This window comes from Pyrgilauda ruficollis, unplaced genomic scaffold, assembly GCF_017590135.1.
Source record: "Pyrgilauda ruficollis isolate IOZ18807 unplaced genomic scaffold, ASM1759013v1 scaffold8, whole genome shotgun sequence".
Taxonomy (NCBI): Eukaryota; Metazoa; Chordata; class Aves; order Passeriformes; family Passeridae; genus Pyrgilauda; species Pyrgilauda ruficollis.
The window spans coordinates 9,865,574-9,887,843 of record NW_024529932.1 but is presented as its reverse complement, the minus strand read 5'-3'; the positions used below and the strand labels follow the sequence as shown (position 1 = coordinate 9,887,843).

The window sequence follows — 22,270 nt, the reverse complement described above, 5'->3', positions numbered from 1 at the left end:
GGTCTGCTGAAATGCAGCCCACTGCACAGTTAGAGAATCTAGTGAGTAGGCAGTGAGCAATTAATTCTACTGAAACTGCGTTAACACAGGGCTTCTTAACAGGCTTATGATATCAATTTCTTCTGAATTCCTTTGGTACAGGCCTGTTTGATGAATGTCTCACAAGTTAAATCTTTGGGAGCCTTTTAGAGACCAATGACACCAGGTGATATGTGGTGGCAGTCTTGACTTCTAATCAAAGATGTGGGCCAGCTTTTTTTTTTTTTTTTTTCTTTTTTTTTTTTTTTTTTTTTTTTTTTAATAATTAGACACCAACAAAAGGACTGTCAAACTTCTTGGACATGGGAGTGCTGCTTAGCCTGAGCAATAGATTAATGGGAAAATTACAGTTTTGAAAATTTGTGGCTAAGCAAGTACAGGCTTTGGAGGGGGTAGGCTGCCAAAGGATATAGTACGAGATGTGCAGCAGCCTTAAATTCTCACTGCTTTCCCTGCAAACGACAGGAAATCCCCCAACCTGTGCAAGGTGTCCCTTGCTTTACTAGACTTGAGGAAATAATTTCCTGAAGTAACAATGGTCTTTCCTTTGATTTCGACTGGGAAGAGTTTGAAAGCACGGCTTTGCTATTCCCAAATGACTTTGCATCCTGGGAAGCAAATAGCAGCCCTGATTCGCTCGAAGCTCATAATTCATAACTTTGGCCTTTTCCTAGTTAGTTTTGGTGTTTCGGCACAGGGGTGGCCTCTGCGAAGGCAGCAATGGCAGCCCCTGCCTCGGCCTGCTGGGCAAGCCTGAGTTTTCCTAGCGCAGAGACAGGAAGAGGGGGAGAGGGCAGAAGGCTGATGTTGAATTAAGGGATTTTGTAGGCAAACAACGAAGAGAAGGGGGACAGCCGAGCGCGCCGGCCCTCACGGGCGGCGGAACGCTCGGGAGCGGGGCCGGGCTCCGCGCCGGAGCGGCGCCGTCTCCACGGCAACCGCCGGGCCGCCAGAAGATGTCCGCGGAGGGCGGGCGCGGCGTGGCGCGGGTCGTGTTCCGAGCGCTGCCGCAGAAAACCTTCTCCTGCCTGCAGGACAGGGACATCGCGGACCGACTCCTCAAATGGTGGGGGGAACGCCCGCTGCGGGGTGCCTCTCTCTAGGGGCGGCGGGGGAACAGGCAAACCGCTCCTTCTGAGGTGTGAGGCGTGTGTCCCGGCCTCCCACAGTGAGCCGAGATCTATTTCAGCTTCGCAGCGGGGCTCCAGCGCAGCTCCAGCCCTCCAAAGAAGGGTTGGAGCCGCTTATAACTGAGAATGGGGGTGAATTACCAAAGTATCATTGGTCAGAATAGGGCATTTTGTATGTCTTCGGAATATTTAATCTCATTTTTCCATTTCAGGTCCATGCAAGGCAGGATCACAGCACAAGCGTTCAGTTTTGACCAGCAGTTTAAGCCTTATCAAAAGGATGAGTTTCTTATGGTAGTTCTAAATCCTTTGTATTTTAAATTGATTTTTTTTCGCCTTCCCGCATCCCCCCCCCCCCCCGCCCCATGAAATTATATTCAGCATTAGCAGTGTTTAATGCTATTGGCCTGCTCACTGTCTCCTTGAAAGGAGGTGTGGTGCTCAAGTCTCTGACTTTGTGGGTTAACTGTATTGTCCAGTAAAAATATTTCAGTCTGTACTAATGTTACTCTGCTTTAAGAGGAACAATTTAGCCTTTCAGGATTCCCAAGAATGGAAATCTGAACTGGATGCTGATCTTGGCTGCAGGGTTTCGTGTTGGGAAGTCCACTTAGTGTGAGACTTCAAACAGTGTACACGCTCACAGCTATCAGTAAATTTCTCACAGTAAATTCACAGTGCAATTAGATGTGCATGTGCACCACATATCTGGAAATACAGCTTTTGAAATGTATTGGATGCCATTGCTTTATACTAGAATTTTGAACTCTCAGCTTTTTGAGACTCAAATCTCTTGCTGATTTTGTGTCTTCCATTTCTGTCGTCTGCAAAGTCAAATCTGTCTGTTTTTTGTCTGTCAGACAAAAAAACCCCAAACTTGTGGTTTTAAGAGCTATGTGATTTTTACATCTGTTGTTTTAAAAACAACTCTTTGATATCTTATATGTCTACTTTATAGTGTTATCCTGGATAAAGAATTTAGCCTCCTTATATCTTAAAGAAATTTACACAGAGATGCACCAATATTTATTTCATCTTCCACTGATAAACATTTCAAATTATTGAAGTTTACAGAATACCCATTTACCCTCTCAATGCTTGTCTCTTTTGAAATAAAAATGTAAAGATATCACTGTGAAGTTACGAAATCTGAAGAGCTGTGAAGTAATTGGGGAAAAAAGGATCATTACATGTAATATCTGATCTCTTTGTATCCCAGAAGGGTGGTAAAGAAATTTAGTGATACAGAAATTGAAAGATCAATCATTTCATTTTCTTAGCAGTTTCTTCAGTGATTTTTCACTCTGTACATGTGGGTTTTCTTAGTTGGCTTATCTATCATGGAAACTTGTCAGCTATCAACATTACTATGGATGACTCCTTTCAATTGATAAATCAGTAAGACTGAATTCTTCAAATCTTACTGTGGAATATATCCTCCATCCCTTCAATAACTTATGAATCTCCTCTGTATCAGTTTAATAATTCTTGTGTGTCTCTACACTTCTCCAAGCTTCAAATTTTTTTTAAAATAGTAAATTTTAAAATCATACTTGGCATCTCATTTTTAACTTCAATGACATTGTATGCAGAGATAGAACTTTCATCCTCTTTTTTTTGTACCTCCATGAATTTCATACATTTTTGTGTGTTCTTGGACTAAAACTGTTTCATTATAAAAAATTAATACTACATATATAAATATGCACCTGAAGAGATCTTCTATGTATAAAAGACACAGGCTACACTGAGTTACAAACTGATGGATTTTGTGATGTGATATTTAGTACACAAACTAGTAGATTATGCAGAATCTACTTATTAATTGGAGCCTTACAATTTGGATTGAAAGTATCTAAGGCACTATAATTGATGATTTTCTGTTTCATTTCATTAACTTGTATTCTCTTATTTGAATATTATAGGCATTTTTTAATGATCAAAGTGTGAACTCCAGTTTAAAGTTGCTGTCAGATTCAGGACAATGGACCACATTGGGTAAATTTAGAATAAATTAATCTTAAATAAAAAAGTCTGTGTTTTAACTATTTTGCTCTAATTTACCGTAACAACACTTCATATTTGTGTGCTTCCAGCTAGTTGAAATATCTTAAAGAATGACTTCTTTTAGTAAAGTAATAGGAAGAGATTATACTTCTAGAATAAAACAACTGAATTGTAACCTTTTATGCCCTTTTTTCTTTTGACCCCTGCATCGTTCCATAAATCAAGCACCTGAAGCTGTTTACAAATGGTTTGTAGCATCCCATTGACCTGATCACATATCCAGACATAAACAACTGCATTATTTCGGGAATTACAGTCGTACCATATGCAGATAACATTTGGAGAAGGGCATTCTTCTGTAGAGGTGATGCCCTGACTTGGGGCAGGTCTCAGGTGATTGCTGTATTCCAATTAAAGCTGAGAGCAGAGGATTGGTAGAGCACACCCCGAGCTAGTGTAAATCTGGTGTGTGTACAGCCGTGGTGATGGAGGCACAGAAGAGCCCCATGGGACAGGTTGCTCCGCTTGCAGCCATGCCTTGAGGGTCACTTCAACTTTGTTGCCGTATCAGAAACTTCTGAACACACTCCATTAGGTCTGGAGGTGCAGATGAGACGCTAAAGCAGGAAGGCCAAAAGGAAACAGCGAATTTATGGCTCCACTTCGAAATTGCGTTTTTCATTATGTAAATGGCACACAAAAATTCATGGCTATTGCATGTGATAATGTAATGGTGATTTATGCATAATGTGATCTCTGATATTGCCAAAGTGATTTTCCATAATAGGAATGTCTTAAAAGAGGGTAGTGGGAAGCCCTCATTTCTTTTGGTTTGTCTGCAAATATTACTGTGTGCAAATGGAGCTTTGGGAATTTTCTAACTTTTCCATTTCAGCTCTCTGGAATTGGCATAGGTTTTTCCCACTATATACAATGACACTAGACATTGCCACTTTTTTGTCAGCAAGAATCCATTTTCCAAACACTTCACCCAACTGTTAAAACAATTGAAATATATATAAAATGCAAAAAATCTGTCAAGTATCCCTTCAGGTACCTCTTTCTCTGGCAAGCAGAAAGAAAATAGATGTATTTTAAGGCAGTAGTAAACCTTTTCTTGCTTTAGACAGGATTTGTTTTAGGCTATCTGTCTAGTCTACAACTTGACAGTCCCTGTAGTGGAGGTCAGCAGGTTACATACCTTGTGTTGAGTGGAGGGTCTCTTGCCAAGTAACCCAGCTTAACTCTTGGTTCTGCTCAATCTTCCTCCACAGAGAAGTGAAGCATTTTGTCCCAAGGACTGGAAGGGTTTCCTTTCTAAATCCTGAACAGCTGGTATGCCCTATTTGCTCTTAAAATTTCATCTTCCCATTCTTTGCCTATTTTTGGTGAGGAATGTTGGCACATTTTTCTATACTTAGTCTTCATGTGCATTTTTTGAAAATATAGTAAGAATTAGCTGTGAGTGGGAGTAGGTAAAAATGATCTTCTAGTATTTTCTTCTTCAGACATGCCGATACATTAATCCACATATACCATTTGCTTATCACTGTGGAGTAACTTAAAACAACATTCCTGTTAAAAAATACTGGAAACATGCTGATTTTGCCTTTTAGAAAATCTGAAGAAAATACGTAGTCTACATTGGTTCAAATACTGCATTTATTCTGTTACAAACAAAAATGTTAGTTTTGTTTGGTTTTTTTTTTTTTTTTTTAATGTGGGAGATAGTTTGAATGCATAAGATAGGTGGGGTTTAGACAGATCCATAAAAAACTCCCTTCCCCTGGCTTCCATGAGCTTGGGTAGGAAGTATTTATGGACCCACAGAAAGATGTCAGCATTATAAAGGAAATTAATAAAACATTACAGTAGTGTTTTGTTTTCATAATAATTTTTTTCTTTTTTAAGGCTGTGTTCTCCTCTCACCTTTTTACTTATGTTTTTTTGTCCTGGTAGAATTCCATGATAATACATTGTTTCAAGGACTTTAGCTTCAACATTGCTTGAAATAAAACATTTTAGTTAAATGATACACAAGGATATTCTCTAGTCTGCTTCCTCTGATCAGAAAGATGCTTAATGACCTAGTCTCACACCAAAGTTTTTTGCCTGTAGGGCAATATCCCTAATAGGGATATTTTTTCACCTTTTTCTGGCTGCGTGGCAGAGTATCTGATATTTCTGATGTGCTTTAAGCCACCTATCCATCTGTTACTCTGATATTTCAAAAAGAGAAGCAGCAAAAGGAGCAAATTTGATGCATACCCATGTACGTATTGAGTCTTGTGTTTTTTAAATAGCTGCAAGGAGAACTAAATAGTAGTTTTTCCCTGGATACATTGCTGGCCTTGCACCTGTCAGCAGTCTTAGGGAGGCAGGACTGTATCTGCTTAAGCTCAATTAACACTTGAAAATTTATCTTCAAAGGGTTAAAGTTACCGTCTATTTGTGTAAATAAAAAATTAGGATTTGCCTAAAAAAGGATTCTTGAGTTGCCATGTATGCTTAAAGCTTCAACAATTTCTGCCTTTAGAATGGGGTTTTAAAATCTGAGAGGTAATCTTAAATCAGCAATTTTTAAACTACTATTATAGGTTATAATTTGCAAAGAATTTTAGATGTCATATAAACCCATAAATCATCAGCCTACATCTTTTACTTTTGAAATATCCTATTTTTTTAATGCTGAGCACTGAACTTTCATTACATATAAACTGTTTTGTAAATAGTAAGTACAAGATATTTTTCTGACGTAAAAAACTTTCTTAGATTTTGGAGGAATTCTCCAAATTCTCCTAATCCAGGGTTTATCTGCCCCACACTAGATATGCAGTGTGTTAATTTAAAAGTGTACTGGCAGCACTTTATAGATATTCCAGAGTTGGCTCTTATAATAAGCTTAAACTGTTTCAGGATTTCTCAGCTCTTTGTTTTCCACTTGTAGAGTTGTTAAGGCACTTCTTCTTCCTTTTTCACTGCTTACTTTTATAGTGTTATTAAAACCTATCATTCTTGTCCAGGAAATTTTGAATTTCAAATCTCACTTCTCAAATAGAGAGTAGAACCTTCCAATGTATTTAAGCTTTTCCATGTGTAATTTGGTTTTCTGAACTACCGAATAAATTACAAAGCTCTTGAATTTTTTCATTATTAAAGTTTTCATAAAACCTTTTTTTCAGAGCAGAAGTCTCCTTTCCTTCCACCAATAAAATCCCTATAATTTAAAGCCTATAAATAGGTCAATTTCCTATACTTTTAGCTCAGTAACTGGATCTTTCACTTTTCTCAAGTCATTTAGCATCTGATGTTTGTTAGTCAACTCAGGTTTTAATGTTACTTTTAAAATAATTTATGTGATAAAAACTGATTTGTCTTGTAATAAATCCCTTATAAAATAAAAATTCAATCCCTGTGAAAGGGAGCTGGAGAATTAGAAGAAACTGGAAGTGAGGGGGTGGGAGGAAGTACAAATAAATAAATATAAATCAATTTGGTTTTTTTTTCATAGACTGTAAGGCTGTAATTCATTATTTTTCTGACTTGTTCTTGGTTATGCAATATGATTATTTTTATAGTCACTGTGTGTACAGGTAGGAGAATGCACTAAACCTTTTATTCTTCAATAAAAGGTACCCTTTTTCATAACCATTGTCAGTAGACAGGAAGCCAAGCAATTAAATGCTGTGCTTTTCTCTTTAACAGATTTTCTTAACATCACAATGGTCCAGTAAAATAATTTTTAAATTTTCTGTCAGTATTTTACCTTGAGTAGGCATATTTTCAAGCTATCAATTTATAATTTCTCTTTATTTTTTTCCTGCTATTGATTGGTTGGGTGGTACAGTTTACCCAGGTTTAGGTATTAAAATGCCAGCCCTACTTAACCTATGTGTAAGTAGTCTCTAGGTAACAGTATATGGCAGAAATCCCAAGGTTTTCTGGAGGTGTGGGCACGAGAAAATTTAGTTTATGCTGTGCTTACAAACAGTAGGATTGGAGTGAAATGATAGGTGCTCTTGGAAGCATCATGGTTCGTGCATCCCTTTTTGGCATGTTTCTGGTCCTGAAATACTGTCATGTAGAGGGAAGTTTGTACATTTCCTGAAGAGTACTGCTTAGTGATCCTTTAGGTCAGTTTGTCAGGACAGCACTGAATTTTATCTTTAATTGTATGGGGGAAAGCCTTTAAATACTGTGATGTTGCTGGCCAGTCTCCCATCAAGGGAACCTACAGAGGGGAAGAGATAAGAATAAACTCATGGACAGCTGGAATGTTGGGAGTATTCCCTCTGCTGAGACACACTGCCCTTGGGCTGAATGCTCACTCTTGCTCTCCTCCCCTCTCCTGTTCAGAAGCACTTTGAAGGTTGTTCAGGCAGACCTGGAGATGGGTAGAGAACATGTTCTAACATTTGGGCTGAACACTTGGACTGCAGAGAGAGACACAACTGGGCTGAGTCCAAAGCTTCTTAACATGGGGCCTATTGCTATTTGAGATGCCATAAGTTATCCAACACCATGCAGACAGATTTGTAGATGTAACACTGTATATAGAGAAGATATGTGCCCTTATGGACTGATACCTCTTTAAGGAAAATACTGTAAGGCAGGTATCTCAAATGGCACTAGATGTCTGTGAGCAACAGGATCCAGCCTTGGATGATCTGCAAGCAGAGGGAAAAAAAATATAGAAAAAAATATTCTGCATTTAATGATTACAGAGGTAATGCTCCAGATTCGTGCAGGAAGTGCTGATGATACTTTTTTCATCCTGAAATAGCTGGTTAATAAAGCTTACAGTGGCTATGAAAGAACTTTTTAAAAAGTTCAATATAATGCTTAACAAATCAAAAATTCTTCGAGGTCGTGTTCATTTTGGTTTTTACTTTGTGGGGTGCTGTTAGTAGCTGTTGACTTTGGTAATTCATCATGCCAAATTTGGCATATGTCCTGAGATGCTTTAAGGCTTAAGCTGTGGAATATGATTTTCTAAGGGTGTGATCTAACGTGGTGCTGGGTTCACACGGTGTTCCATCTATCCCTAGTTTCGGTTGATGGTATTTACCAACAGGGGGAGCAGACACATGAGCCTTAATGGAAAGTAGTATTCAAATTAATTTAATGTTTTCTTTACACTTGTTTCCTTCGGCTTTTTTTTTTTTTTTGCTTTTTTTTTTTTTTTTGCTTTTTGAGGGACTCTGTGATTGAGTCATACTTACATGATGTGTGTTTTTTTAAAAAAAAACATGAAACATGCAACCAGCTTCCTGTATCTTCCAGGTTCCAAAGTGACAAAAATTGAAGCTACAGTGGTACCCTGTACACAGATTTCCATGTCATTTTTTGATCGGCTGTACTCTGAAGGAATTGTTAGAGAAAGTGGAACTATTGTGAAATGTTATGATGACTATTATGATGATATTCTTATCTCTGATGAATTAAGGAAGGTCAGTATAGTAATAAATAATTTATTATAATTTTTCCTACTCTATTAGGTGGCTATAAGGACACATTTTTCAGGTTGTTTTTTTTCTGACAGTGGTAAAAACAGGCATCAGTAGCCATGGTTTACAAACAACTGAGGCACTACAGTGCCTGAATATGTAAAAGCAATTACTTTTTTTCTAGGTGAGCCCTCTTTCATTTTTAGGGAGAAAAAGGTAAAGACTTCTTCTCCCCACCTATGTCTCAGGCAGTCAGTGCTGGGGGGTGCGTGGGGAAATGCACTTGTGTGCTTAGGAGGGGGAAACAAAAGGTCCAAAGAGAAAGTACTGTGATACTCAGAGGTGTAGGTTCACCCAGCCTTCCAGGTAGTGGATGAAATTGAATGTATTCCATATCTACATCCTGAAATGTTCCTGGACAGGCATGCTGATCATATCATATCTGAAGGCATTTAAACAAAACCATCTTAATACATTTTCTCTAAAGCAAGAGGAACTATGGAAGAGGAAATTGTTTTTCGGTATAGTACTGGAAAATTACTAAATACATCTCCTGAACAGGCCTGCAATGTGAAACTGTTTGTTATCCTCTAGTGGAAGTGTCAGAAAGCAGATTATCTGAAAAAGAATCTCTAACAGTGGCACCCTTTTAATCAATGTATGTCTTTACTGTGTTTCTTTTGACTTCATAAGCTAAAACCATTTTTTAAACTTATGTTTGTGTAGCATTAGCAAAGCATAGTGTGGGAGAACTGGATTTTGCTCTTCCTTGTATATATAATCAACATAAGTACTAAATAATTATAGAGTTGCACTCATTTGCACTTGGCAAATCCTTTGAAGGCAATGTATTTGAACCAGTGACACTGGTTACAGGATGTGGCCTGAAATACTGGTCTGTCTTGTAAAGTTCTGGGAAAAGGTGAGAACTCAAGCTCATGTTTGAATTTCAGATGTAGTTTGTGGCCTAGCAGTTCAAAATACTATGTATTTATTTATAAGTTGTGTACATGTGAAATGTTTTCTGAAAATTAAATATATTGTCTGTAGGAAGGTTAGAGGCAACATTAAAAATTAGAGATTGTTGGGGTTTCAGTGTCTTCCCATTTTCCTTCCCATGGAAGTGATGTGTAAGTCAGCATTTGCAAGTTGAGGGTTTAACACTGGTTTGAAAAAAAGGTGATTCCTACTCCTAAGACCTAAGAGAGCAGAAAGAATAAGTCAAAATCCAGGAATGACATCAACATTTCAAATTAATTAGTCAGGGCTCTAGGACAGAAGACTGTAGGGGGCACCAGACTGTCTCCTGGTGTCACAGGGTAGCCCTTGTCTGCAAGACTCCACGTTTCTTTCCTACCTGCCATGTTTTCTCTTCTTTCAGCCAATGAGGTTGGGATATGTATGAGATGGCCATCCAGAACAGTAGTTGCCCTGAGCCCGTTTTACTCAGGTTGTTATAAAGAGGGCCAGAGAGCAGTAGGCTCATGTCTGACTTTGACCAGTTTGCCTGGGCTGGCATTTGCAGCTTGGCTGACATGACTCAAATGTCATATAGCCATTGTGAGTTACAATTCCTGTTCACATTTACATGAACCAGTGTTGACACTAATCTAGCAAGTCCTCTGTGTTCACATATCTCAGCAAAAGGCAGGTGACTCGCATGGAGGCAGCTGGATGCATGTCTGGCTAATCCAGGCTACAGATCAGGCCTCACTGGAGTCTGCAATAAAGAATGATGGGAGTTTGAGTGATCTCCTCTGAGAGATCCTAGAATTCCTTTACAAATGTGAAATAACTCTGTCAATTTAAAAATTAAAAAGCAAATGTTACCAAAAACAGTTACCCCATTGATTAACAGCAATTGACATATCAATTATAGGTAGATTATTTTCAGATTGCTTGTTTCACTAGCATGACAGATAATTAACCAATGAAATAACAAGACTTGAAAAATATTCCTTTACGTCTTTTGGGCGTAAATCTGACAGTGATTCTGCTTTATGTTATATGTAAGAATTTTGAACCTAATTGCATCATTGGAAGAAGGATTTAGAAATATGTATTTCCATCCCTCATCCATATATTTTAGATGGACATAATTTCTGTGTACCATCCAGAATACTAGCTGCATTATTTATAAACTGAATCTTAAATAAATTTTTATCAATTTGACTTCCTTGTTTTTTTCGTTGTTCCACAAGGTCTTGCTTCTGGAGGATTCAGACCATTATGACTTATTCACTCAATTGGATCGTGAGGAATTTCTGTTCTGTCTTTTTAAGCATTTTTGCATTGGAGGAACTCTTTGCCAATTTGAAGATGTAGTTGACCCATACTTAGAAACTACAAAAGCTTTTTATAAAGACTTGGTGAGGTAAGTGTTACTCGCTTTTTTTACAGCTGTGTACATGTACTATCCATAGAGATTTTGTGTTGATTTGTGTAAATTTATTGTACATTACTGATTCAAAAATGGGGCTGTTATTTAATCCACCTGCAAGCTTATTTGTGTCCAACTATCAAAATACCATGGAACAATGGCAGTAGTTCAGTGGCAAAATATATGCAATTTTAATTGCATCAGTCCTACATAAGAACATTTTTTATATTGCAGTTATGGACATTGATATAATTCATTCCCAATTTAAAGATACTTTTTTCCATAATCATCTGCTGAAAACATGGAATAGTACTGGAAATAGACTGTGTTCCCACTGTCATTGATAAAATATCAACAATTAAGTCTTGACTGTATTATCTTGAGCTACTTTCAATTGGACTACTTTTAATTTAGGATTTAAAATTGAAATAATTAAGTTGAAACTTTCAGTTGCATATTTTTTTTATCCCTGCTGATTTTTTTTATTTTTTAATACAGTTGGATTTTGGTCTTCCTAGTTCTGCAAATACACTTCTCACAGTGTAAAGCTAAAGGCTGATAGAATCTTGCTGTTAAGACAGGGTGAACTAACACACATTTATTTTACCAGGTTTGGTATATGGAATTATTTGGAACTTTATGTGAGGGGTTTTTTCCCACTGAGATTAGAGGTAATTGATCAGAGGTTTAGATTCAGACTAAAAACACAACTTTTGCCCTGCTTTCATGTATCCATATGCTGACTTCTCTGATTGACAAAACTTCTTATGTTCTGGTTGCTGGGAAGTGGAATGCAGTTATTGGTTATACAGACTCATTCTTAGTTATGCTAGTGGGAATATAAAGATTGTAAGAGATATTACTAAAATTTTTGTTAGTATAAGTAATTTTGGTATTTTCATCTCATACGTAGATGAGAATCAAGTGGGTGCTTCAGAAACACAGCATCTGACATAAAAGGATCCATCAATGTTTAACTCTACCCTGCCTTTTCTTTTATATTGTTCATTCTGCACTTGAATCAAGCTGCTTGTTCCTTCAGTCCTGGGCCATAGGTGACTCTGCATTGACTGCAGCTGTTTCTGCTCTTCTGTTGTTGAATTAATCTAGGACAAAGTGCAAATCCAATCAGTTCTTTCACTTTACTGCTCCCCTTTGCTATTGAGTTGTTTTATCCTAAACATGTTCAAGTTCTGTTCTAAGCCACTCATTTTCTTTACCTTCCTATCTCCTTAAACCTCTTTCCATTCTTTTTCCTTTTCATGTTGTAAAATTTGGTAGGGATGTGAAATAGTTCTTATTACTTAAAACAGAAAAAAAAAAACCCTCTGCCAATATCCTCCCACAATTTCATCCTGTTTCCAAAGTTTACCTTTTCTGTATCCTCAACCAGTTCCCTATTAGCCCTTTGTATTTTCCTCTTGTGTGCTGCTTCTGTCCTTTATAAAATATTTAGGAGAAAATATTTCAAGTGTGTATTCCTGTGATGTTTGGGGATTTTGTTGGGTTTTTTTGCCAGTTGGCAGATTGCTTTCTATCCTCCCAAGTTTTCAAGTGATGTAACTGATCTTCAGAATTTGTCTACCATATGTCTCTCTGTTGCCTGTAAATGCTGGTTTCTCGCTGCCAGAGGAGCTGGTGTCAGCACTGGTTACCAGCTGAAAACAAAACTTACCATTTCACTGAATCTTTTATCTTTCTCCTTTGGTATTGAGTTCTTTGTCAGTCCCATGAGAAAAGCTTTTGATCTTGACATTTCAGACCTTTCCTCCCCCTTCAGAATCACGACTGTCTTTTTCTTGGTCTCATTTCCCCCTGCTCCCAGTTGATCCAAAATGATGCTTCTGTTTTATTTCCAATGTGTTAAGAAAGAAAAAGACAGTGACAGGCTCTGAATAGGAACACTAATGACAGTCTTGACTTAATTTCTAATTTCTGGGCACTGTGTTTATTCATTCTTGCACAAATTACACCAGAAAATAAAGCAATTAAAATTACTTTCTTATAGCCTCTTATTTTCAGTAACAGATTGCTGATTATAGTAGTAATCTCTTAATTCTGTTTATCAAAAAGTTCACCCTCAAATACCTATTGAATACCAAGTTTTGTTGAAATTCTTTTTTTAGACTGCTATCCTGTGTGTTTTCATTGTATCTTGGATTACAGTTGCATTGGACACTTTCTACTCTTTGTAAAGTGATACTAAAAGCTTTTCATGGTATTAAAAATTCTGTAAACTGTACTGTCATTAAGGTTTAATTTTTATGTTCGAGGATCAGACGGCTTGGTAGAAAAATGAATGTATACTTCAATAATTATTAGCTGCTGGCTGATGATGTGCATTGAAAAATAAGCTGCCACAGACGAATTCAGTCTAATAACAGTAAGGTTATGGATGTATAAACTGCTGCTGTTTAGTCCTGTTACAGTATTCCTTATGGGCAAGAGCATATATTGGCATGAAGAGTTCCACAGAAGTGCCTTTACTGCTGGGAGCAGCAGACCCGCTAATGAGTTTTTCCCTACTTACCTTTATTACAGCTTTTCTTTTTCTGGCCATACCTGAGTTCTAACTCCAAGGCACTAGCATTCAAAACAGTATCAAAAGTTTTGAGGTTTCATTTTATTGAAGCATTCCTATGTGCATTGCTTTATTATAACAGAATGAAATAATTTTTTTTAAATTAACAACTCTAGATATTTTACAAGCTAGGAACTTCCAAATACAGCTACTAAATAGCAGACATGTTTTTCTGTGCAAAAAGAGTGATATATTCTTACTAATAACATAATGCGCAACTTGTAGTCTGTTACTAACCCATCGGTAACTAGTCTGTGATCAGTTGAATCCATCCAAAATTCTAGTGTTTGGTATTGTATCCTGTATAATCGAGAAAATTTCAAATCCCTATCTCTTGTTGTAGTATTTTGATTTAAAGGATACATTTACATAAAAAACTTGCTAATTAAAATATAATGTATGAATCTCTGTTGATAAATCTTGTCCTCTGTACTTAACCCCTGATTTTTCTGGCAGTGTCTCTCCATGGTGACAGCTGCTATAGCATCTTGTAGTGATTGTTTTCTTCTCCTTTCTTAATCTCCATCTCCATGCCCTTTTCCCCATAATGAATGAATGTATGTGAAAGCATTAAGTTGTTCTTTTATTGTTTGGAAAGCCTAGTAAAATATTGCCAGTAAGGTTAGGGTATAAATAAAGCCCAAAGTGAATAGAGAGACCATGAGGATGTTTGCTTTTCATAAAAAGAGAACAGATGCACATTAAAATGATGAACTACCATATCCAATGAATAGTTTAGAAGTTAACAATTTGAAAGAACATGGGGCTATTAACGTTATTTTTAAGGAAATACTATCCTCTTCAAAAGGACAAGATAGTTTGTTTTTTTTTAAAACCTTTCAGGGGGAAAAAAGAGATAGAGCAAATGAGTTTGTCAAAGGCAACCTCTTGGTTTTCTTTCAAGTCAGCAAAGGAAGAATCTCTTCTGATATTAACAGACACAAATTTTTGCCTTAAAAAATAACCAAAGTACTGAAAATAAACATTTTGAAAAATTACTTACAGGAAGCTAACCACAAGGGGAAAATTTCTCAAGGTCATGGAATAAATAGGAAGACTTATTCTTAGTCAACTCTTACTTTGGTATCCTAAATATATATATATATATAAAATACGAAAATTAAGAAACCAGAAATTGATAGCATAGTTTTCTGACAGAAGAATCTGAAGCCAGAGTAACTTAAATACAACTGTTGCTTTTGGGGGTGGTAGAAGGCAGTAATGCCACTAATCCTCTATGTCTTGTTCTGAAAGTTGTCACTCTTTCCACAGAGATGGTTGAAGAGTTTCTGAACTGCTGCAGTTACAGCCTGGTTTGTCAGCATAAAGTGACATCTGGGTTAGTTTGGCTTAATGCACTGGTCTGTAAACTGCAGTGGTTCAGAAGCTGAGTCATGAGGTAGCTGAGCTGTCCTGCTGGGAAGGCAATCCTCTCTGGAGGGGTGGGAGGGCACACAACTGGGGTCAGTACTGATTTCAGCAGTGCTGTCTTCATCCACCGTTGAGTATGTCAACATGTCAGATGCAACAAAAAGTTCTGAGAAAGCCTCATTGCTGACTGACCACAGGGAAGATCAGCCTCACAGTATAGGTTCAAACATGACTGTGTCATTACTTTACAGATGAAATCAGTTAATTGGAGAGTCAATCTCTTTTATTGGCTGCAGAGATTGAATCAGCAAAGGTGCTGTTGGTTGATTTGGGGTTCCTGAGTTCTTACAAAAAGAAGCTTTGCCAAAGCACTAGTAAGAGGGGACTGCTGTCACAGCTTGGACCTGGTGTGGTGTTCAGCTGGCCTGTGTTTCACACATCCTCTTGTAACTTGTCTATACTGGGACCTTTCTTTGGAAAGATCTGGGACCTTTCTTTGGAATGGAACCTATTTGTGACAAGGCAGGTTTTGAGATATGCTTTTCTTGGAAGCGTTTAAGTATGGAAGTTTTAAACCTCAGCTGTTCTACAGTGAGTTAATGTAAGTGGGAATCTGCAAAATTAGATAAATGAATAGCAGTTGCGTGATCTAATTTCTGAAGAAATGTAAGCATCACTTAAAGCAGACTTGAGGAAAAGTGATATATTAAAATACTTTAAATAGGTTGAGATGCTTGGATTCTTTTCAATAATATTCAGTGTTATTAGTAAATGTGATGAAAGAAATGGCAATCTTTACAACAAACAGTCTAGAAATATAAAAGCTCAGAACTAATCCCATCCCAAGTTGCATAGCTGACTACATACAAAATTCCAAAGGAGAAAAAATAAATCTAAACTGTAATTATATACTAATTAAAAATTAGCTAAAGAATGTATTTCTTCACCAGTACTGCACCAGTACTTCTTGTAGTCTGTATTAAGATGCATTTCACTTTGCAGGCTTCTTTCTTAAAAAATATATGAAAAGATTTTTATGAAATGTTTATCTGCATAATTTTTCCTATCAAAATAAAAACTGTATTTGGAATCATCTAGGTCTGTAATATTGCTGTGATTTAGTAGCTGAGAACAGTGAAACCAAGTCAGATTTCTAGATATATTCAATATTTTTTAGTAAAATGTCATAATAACCATGTTACCTAACAATGGCCACATAACTTTTCATGCTCAATATAAGTTGAATTTTAGCTATAAATTTGACCTTCATAAAATTTGAGCAAGTATACAGTGCATATGTTTAAAATGTATTTCATAAATTAAAGAGTCCAATTATCAGTACTTAGAATACATAATAAGTATGTATTAAACCCTTGTATTTCAGTGTTCAAAAGGACCCTGAAACAAAAGAGATACATATTATTTCTACAGTCTTCAGAGTGTCTGCATATGTAAGTATTGATAATTTTTATATGGGATTTTACAGTAATATACATAACATGGAAATAATTAATTTACTTTTACGCAAAGAAAATATAATATTCCACTGTCACTTTTTTATTTGTGAACTCTTTCTCTGATCTCATCCTGTTTCTTATCCTCTTTACTGACTCTTCATTAGTAACCACCAGCTAAAGTTTTATTTGGTAGCTCACTAAAAATAGGTTTACTGAATTACAGTGGAAGTCATAATAGTCATCCAGAAACTAGTTAATGAAAAAAAAGAAAAAAAAAAAGAAAGGTTTCAATAATAATAAAACTTGAGTTAACAGTAAGAATTAAGGATGCACTCTTGACTTCCTATAGTTCTGTTTTTTGAAATGATGCTGGAGCTTTGTGAATAGCTTGTGTTGTATCTGTTTCTGTAAAGACTGCAAGGAAGTTTAGTACACAAAAAGGCTGGGGTGGTGAGATGACTGCTAACCTCTTTTCCCCTCCCTTGTCAAGTCTCATTCCTATCTGTTTTCCTTGCAAAATCATACATTTACCATCAAGATAAGTTTGAGAACTGGCATGTTTACTAGATTCAGCATATCTGTCATTTAAGTTGTTACAGTAGGATGAACTACTTCAAATTCTTCTTGAGTAACCAGAATATGTGATAATTAAATGTCAGATAATGTACCGACTTTCAACAGCAGTAGCTGATGTAATTTCAGACTTCACAAACTTCCCTGTAGGTTGCCAATAGCCCAGTTGTTCATTTGTTGGTCATCATCTTTTAAGTACTATATATGATTCATAAAAGGCTTTTGAAAATAAACACTTTATGGGTGTATCAAAATTTATCTTTGTGCTAGGTTGCATACTGTAATAAAAATAAAAAGGCAAAACCCTGGTAACTGGATGTTCTCCTGTTATTACGGTTCCTTTCACACCTCTAAATCAAACGCATTGATGGGAACTTTGCAGATTTCTGTGTTTAGGCAGATGGACAATAAAGAGCTCCCCTAACTGTGTTGGCCATACATTAAATATCATCAGTACTACAAAGAAAAAAGCAACAAACAAAACCCCAACCAAACCTTAGCAAGTTTTGTAAACAAAATAGATGGACAAAAAAGATCCAGTGTTAATGCAGACCAGGCTATCCTCCTTGTAGCCTTGGAAGAAAATTGGGCATTACTGCACTTTCTGAAAATTTGTGTGGTGGAGAAGAATTCTGAAATTACAGTTTCTATTAAAGAACAAGCTGAAGAATTTTCTTTCAGAAAACATAAAGGCTTAAACAGTGTGTCTAGACTGTTTGATGGTTATGTGGATCAAAACTACTCCACTTCACATGGCACTTACAGGAAGGACATTTACTGGAGTACAATGTCTTATGTTTGTGGTGAAAAGTTTCTTTCAAGGAGATAACTACATTTCTGCAGTGGATTTAGTTTCTGAGTTCATTTGATAAGTAACTGTAGAGTTTTATTATAATCCTGATTTTGAGCTGACAGTTTTTAAGCCAAGTTTTCTTGGTTTGTATCTGGAAGAAAAGGACATACCCTCCTAGCCTAATGTAAATAGATAAATAATTTTTAAAATAAATAAATTTTTAAAAGCTGATCTTGTAAAAGTGACTTTTGCAGCTGAGCACAATTTTAAAACAGTATCTTAAAAAGCACACTATTAGAGATGTAAATATTTCAAAGTTCTAAGTTATAGTTCACACAATTACAGAATATGCTGAGTTAGACTGGACCCATGAGGTTGCTCAAGTCCAACTCCTGGCCCTGTACAGCACCATCCCCAGGAGTCACACCATGTGCCTGAGAGTGTTGTCCAAACACTTCTTGACCTCTGCCAGGCTGGTGCTGTGACCTCTTCCCTGGGGAGCCTGTTCCAGTGACCAACCACCCTCTGGGTGAAGAACCTTTTCCTACTGTCTAAATGTCTATAGAGCTCCTGAGCATCAAAACCTAATAGACTTGGGCATCACAAGAGAAATAATTTTGGATCTTGTGACAAAGTACTCTGTTGAACTCTACCCTTAAGAACCTCGGAGCTTTGCAAATAATGAAATACTTTTACAGCTTAAATATTGGAGTGCTCACTGATATTTCAGAACTTTCTTTACCTGAACCCAAACTGTGGCAGTTTTAGAAATCTGAATAATGCAAAGTTTATTCAATAAGTATTTTAAAAAATTGTCAATTACATTTTGCAGTCTTGAGGATGTTCAGCAGTATTTTTATGCTATGCATATGTATTCTTAAATCATCAGCTGTGTTGCTACAAAGAAAAAAATAAAATTATCCTTCTCTAACATCAGTAAATCAATCATTACACCCCCTGCATGTGTGAACCAAAGTCCACACTGCAGATGGAATTGGTATGATTCTTAACTTCTGTACATGCATGAATGTAAATATCAAAGCCTTTATGCTCAAGCATTTTAGGGGTTTTATGATCTCTTTTGCTAATTAAAATTAAGGACCTTTTCATTTAATTAGATTATATTGATTATTTTCCTGATACCAAGTTTGGTATATTGCTTGAAATGCCTCATCGCCAGAACTTACATTGGTTTTGTTCTTGAGCTGTTGAACAAATCTGTAGTGGGCTCACACTGCCTCTAAACAGCCAAAACCTCAACTGCTATCCATCAATTCCACACAGACTGCAGGAGTGGGATCCTTGGTAGCAATGGGAAAAGAGTTTAACTAGCAATCACATCTTGATGTTGATGTTGTCTTTTTTTTCTTCAGTTACATGCATGAGCTTAGGTTATTTTTGGATCAAATTGCAAAGGCTTTTTGATGCTGAGCAGTATAAAATCTGAAAATTTGCTCTCTTTACTGCAGTTGAGAATCCAATGTTCGTTGCACATGTATCCTTAGAAAACACCTGAAGAAAGCTAGGTATCCTACAATTGGAGATACAGAGCTTGTATGTTGTGCCGCTTAAAAATAGAATGCTATTTCTAGCTTGTGGCATTTGACTACCATTGGAAAATTCTGGGAATAAACATTATCAAATCTCTACCTGTCTAAAACAGTGCTTTTATGAGGTGCTTAGTTTAATTTAAGATTTAGGGGTTTGAATAATCCCTCAAAGGAAGACACCAAAACATCTAATAATGGATTCATTCTCTTTGAAACAGCAGGAGAAAATGGGGTGCCAGTAAAAGCTAAAGGATAAAATTAACAAATGGTCCTTGGTGCAGATATGGGGACCCAGCTCTTTTCCTTCTCAGCTGACTGACTTAACCACTGAGAGAGGTTACAGTTTTCATGTTTCCTTGGTCCAAAAAAAGACAGATTATTTTATGCAAAGGAAGACAGCTTCAACAGAAGAATGCGAGAGATATGAAATCTGGAATAGTCTGTAGTCTTGAGTTTAAAATTTTCCTGGAGAAAATGAAAAATATATGCAATGTAGCAATTTCTCTTAAGCAGGAAAAGTGTAACAGAACCCACATCTCTTCAACTGTTGTACAAAGGTGTTGGGGAGCAGGAGGAAACTGTTACAAGTTTTAAAAGAAAGGAAGTGCCAGCTACATATTTATTGGTCTTTCATATGTTCAATTACCACACTGACTAAATAAAAAACCCCCAACGCTTTAAAAATCCCTCCATCTAGTTTCTGGATCCCTACTGGATTTGAAGTGTGTCCAGCTGTGCTGTTCTGTCAACACCGAAGCTTTTATTGACATGTGCAGACGTAGGATGTTAATGTGAAGAGCCCAGCTCCCCTGCTGATTGTCAGCTGAATGTATTATTTTCAGAACCAGGATTTTGCAGCTATGTGTCTAGAATACCTTCAAACCCTTTCTGAGGACTGGCACACAAAATGTTTCCAATAATGGTCCAAGTTGTTAATGTGATCTGTAATAAGCGTTTTGCTTAAATGCAAATATTGGAACCTGAACAGATGCATTAGCAAATGTTAAGTGAAATAAAAAAAATTACGGATGGAAGAGCTTTATGTATTAATATAGAGTAAGTGATTATTTTTCTGTTTCAAAGGAAACATGATGGGCTGTTGTATATTTAATCATTTGTATTTTAGGATCTAATTGTGTAAACACATGATTATATGTTTAATTTTACACTTTTTTATTAATATTACATTTACCTCAAGGTTATTTGTACATCTAGCCAGAATTACTGAGCATTTCATATTGTTAGGATCCTTATGGGGACATACACAATTTAAATAACTGTGGTGTGTTTGTTCTATTTTGCTGTGCAATGAACAGTTACAACTGGAACAAAATTATTAACTTCAGATTTTATTAATTCTCTTGCAGATATCCCTATTGTCCCTAATACTGTTCTGTTTCTTTCTTCCTCTCAGGATGCTAATGGCCTGTGTTACCCTTCAAGCAAAAGCCACCAACAGACTTTTGCCTACTTGATTGTGGATCCTTGCAAGCGACATGTGAATATCCTGTATCACTGTTTTGGTGGAGGCCTGTTTACAAACTAGTTATAAACCTGTCTGGTCCCCAGTTTTATAATGGAGGTTGCCTTCTTTCTGTTGGGTTCAGGTAGACATTGCATAGTTTTCTGACGAGGAAAGCTTTGCTTCTTGATGACGTGCTCGGAAGTGCTTCCCCTTCACTCAGATGTTACTATGTGGTTAGTGACAAAAGTTTTCCGGTATTTATAGTTCTTGAAGCTGTTTTCTTGGCCGTTTCCCCCTTCCCTCACCCCTTTTATCTAATAAAAAGTATTTCTCTAGAGGTCTCGTCATTTTTATGAGCCAGCTTTACAGACCCGCGACGCGTAACTGCAGGGGAGGCTCTGCAGTCGATGAAAGCTCTGCGGAACCGGGAGAAAGCGCGGGAGGGGACGGGCGGGAGGGGTCCCGGGCCGATGCCCCCTCCGGGCCAGGGGCAGGGAAGCGCGGCCGCCCCTCCCCACCCCCTCGCGGAGCGGCCTCCTGGAAACTGGGATAGAAGTTAGGGAGAAAAAAAAGTTCTGGTTGGCGGCAGCAGGCGGGCGGGCGAGGCGCGGGCGGGCGCGGAGCGAGGGGCGGTGCGGTGCCGGCGGGCGGAGCGGGGGCCGGGGGGGCCGCGCAGCGCCCCGGGCGGGAGGCGGTGCGGGCGGGCGCGCGCAGGAGCGCTGCGAGCACGGGCTCCCTCCGTCGGATACGGTGCGGGCGGGCTCAGGAGGGGCGGAGCCGGCGGCGGAGAGTGATTCGGGCGGGCGTAACTGCGAACTTTTGTTTGGTGTGTTGTGTGAGTTAGTTTCCGCCGCCGGGACAGAGGCGCCGGCCGGGCTGGGCCGGGCTCGGGGAAACGCCGCACGGCCAGAGTTGTTTTGCCAGTTGCCGCGGGCGGGTCGGCTTCCCGACCGAGGGGTGAGAAGCACCGGCGACAGCAGGACGAGCCCGCGGCCCGGGGAGCGGGGCATGCGGGACTGGGAATCCGGGCTCTGAGCCGCCGAGCCCCGCCAGGGAAGCGCCGGGGGGTCCCGACGGAGCCATGGATCCTGGGCAGCCTCAAACGCAGCAGCCGCCGCAGGCAGCGCAGCCCCCGGCCTCGCAGCAGCAGCAGCCGCCGCCGCAGCCCCCTGGCCCGGTGTCGGGGGCCCCGGCCGGCGCGGCGCAGCCCCCGGGTGCGGGGCCCCCTCCGGCGGGGCACCAGATCGTCCATGTGCGGGGCGACTCGGAGACCGACTTGGAGGCGCTGTTCAACGCGGTGATGAACCCCAAGGGCGCCAACGTGCCACACACGCTGCCCATGCGACTGCGGAAACTGCCCGACTCCTTCTTCAAGCCGCCCGAGCCCAAGGCCCACTCCCGCCAGGTGAGGGGGAGGGAAGGAAGGGACCCGCGCCGCGGGCGGGCGGGGGGCGGCCCGGCCGGGCCGTGTTCCCCC

General features: G+C 38.6%; 2 protein-coding genes across 6 annotated transcripts in view; both read left to right on the top strand.

Moving 5' to 3' along the window:
• The first annotated feature begins 961 nt into the window (after window positions 1–961).
• Window positions 962–21,130, top strand: CFAP300 (cilia and flagella associated protein 300). Of its 2 annotated transcripts, XM_041487373.1 has the most exons (7): window positions 962–1,105; window positions 1,382–1,463; window positions 3,095–3,167; window positions 8,460–8,626; window positions 10,825–10,997; window positions 16,340–16,406; window positions 20,743–21,130. In XM_041487373.1, exons 1-7 carry the CDS (start codon window positions 996–998, stop codon window positions 20,872–20,874), a joined length of 804 nt encoding a protein of 267 aa, XP_041343307.1. In that variant the 5' UTR covers window positions 962–995; the 3' UTR covers window positions 20,875–21,130. The 2 variants fall into 2 exon arrangements, with proteins under 2 accessions (XP_041343307.1, XP_041343308.1); XM_041487374.1 differs by lacking the exon at window positions 16,340–16,406 and having other exon boundaries at window positions 996–1,105; window positions 10,825–10,992; window positions 20,743–20,875.
• A 454-nt stretch (window positions 21,131–21,584) lies between these two features.
• YAP1 (Yes1 associated transcriptional regulator) overlaps window positions 21,585–22,270 on the top strand; it is an 83,080-nt gene continuing 82,394 nt past the window's right edge. For 2 of the 4 annotated variants that reach the window (XM_041487263.1, XM_041487262.1), the window contains exon 1: window positions 21,585–22,198. In XM_041487263.1, coding sequence (XP_041343197.1) covers window positions 21,875–22,198 — 324 coding nt within the window. In that variant the 5' untranslated portion in view covers window positions 21,585–21,874. The remainder of the gene's footprint in view (window positions 22,199–22,270) is intronic. The other 2 variants (XM_041487264.1, XM_041487265.1) reach the window with 2 other exon arrangements.